This window comes from Eimeria mitis, genomic scaffold (genome assembly GCF_000499745.2).
Source record: "Eimeria mitis Houghton genomic scaffold, Emh_scaff215, whole genome shotgun sequence".
Classification (NCBI taxonomy): Eukaryota; Apicomplexa; class Conoidasida; order Eucoccidiorida; family Eimeriidae; genus Eimeria; species Eimeria mitis.
Window position 1 is genome coordinate 26434 of NW_013570474.1, and position 1336 is coordinate 27769.

Genomic DNA, 1336 nt, shown 5'->3' on the forward strand with positions numbered 1-1336 from the left:
TATAATAATAAAGAAGGAATAATAAAGAAAAAAAGAAAAAGAGAAAAAAGAAAAAATATTTAATATATAATACAAAATAAATACTCCAACTGAACACAAACCCTAAACCCTAAACCCTAAACCCTAAATAATACACACTAAACCCTAAACCCTAATCCAGGAACCCTAAACCCTAAACCCTAAACCATAGACCCGCTAAACCCTAATTCGTTTGTTTAGAGTTTAGGGGTTTAGGGTTTAGGGTTTAGTGTTTGTCTCTGTTGTTTTTTCTTTTCTTCTGTCTCCGCTTTGTTTTTTTTTTGTTTTTTTTTCTTTCTCTTTCTCTCGCTGTCTTTCTCTCTCTTTATATTTACTTTGTATTATATATATAGCGTCTAGGGTTTAGGGTTTAGGGTTTAGGGTTTAGGGTTTAGGGTTTAGGGTTTAGGTGACCTGGGTGTTATCGCCAACCCCAAAAGACTCATCAGAGGGAAATATAGAATCCAGGGGCTGCAGACAAAACACCACAACAAGCTGCTGCTGCTGCTGCTGCTGCTGCTGCTGCTGTTGCTGCTGGTGTTGCTGCTGCTGCTGCTCTTGTTGCTGCTCGTTTGCTGCTGCTGCTGCTGCTGTTGCTGCTGCTGCTGCTGCTGCTGTGATTGCCTACTGCGTATATAATCTGCTGCTCGTCGGTTGTGCTGCTGCCGTTTGGATGAGTGCTAGCAGCAGCAGCAGCAGCAGCTGCTGCTGCTGCTGCTGCTGCTGGAGCAGCAGCAGGAGCAGCAGCAAAGGGAGCAACAGCAGCAGCAGCAACAGCAACAGCAGCAGTCCTCGGTGGAAGGTCCTTCGGCTGGGGATTACACAGAACCCCATAAATAAATGGTGCAGCAGCAGCGTCTTCTTGCTGCTGCTGCTGCTGCTGCTGCTGCTGCTGTTGCTGCTGCTGTTCCTGCTGCTGCTGCTTCACTTGCTGCTGCTGCTGCTGCTGCTGCTGCACGAGGAAGGGGCCCGCAGCAGTGCTGATCCATACAGGCTTTCCAATGAGTCGTGGGGGTACTACGGTACCCAGGGGCCCCTGGGGGCCCCCCGGGGGCCCCCTAGTTTGTCTGTGTTGCTGCTGTCTCCTTGCTGAAGCAGCAGGAGACAACCAGCAGCTCTGCTGCTGCTTCGCCTCAGCAGCAAACGGGCTGCTGCAGGCAGCCCGGGGGCCCCATGGGGTCCTAGCTGAGGGGCCCCCATGTGTATGGGGGCCCCCTTTGGGGGCCCCCCTTGGGGGGCCCCCCATAGTGGGGGCCCCCTGGGGGGCCCCCCAGGGGGCCCCCTGGGGGCCCCCAGCAACCCCTGGTGGGTACGGAGA

At 52.7% G+C, this 1336-nt stretch overlaps 1 protein-coding gene across 1 annotated transcript in view; it reads right to left on the minus strand.

Annotated features, from left to right (window-relative positions):
* Positions 1–463: 463 nt before the first annotated feature.
* EMH_0003870 (uncharacterized protein) overlaps positions 464–1336 on the minus strand; it is a gene marked incomplete at both ends in the record, with an annotated part of 2243 nt that continues 1370 nt past the window's right edge. Inside the window, one exon of the mRNA XM_013496525.1 lies at positions 464–1107. Within this exon, the coding sequence (XP_013351979.1) occupies positions 464–1107 (644 nt within the window). The remainder of the gene's footprint in view (positions 1108–1336) is intronic.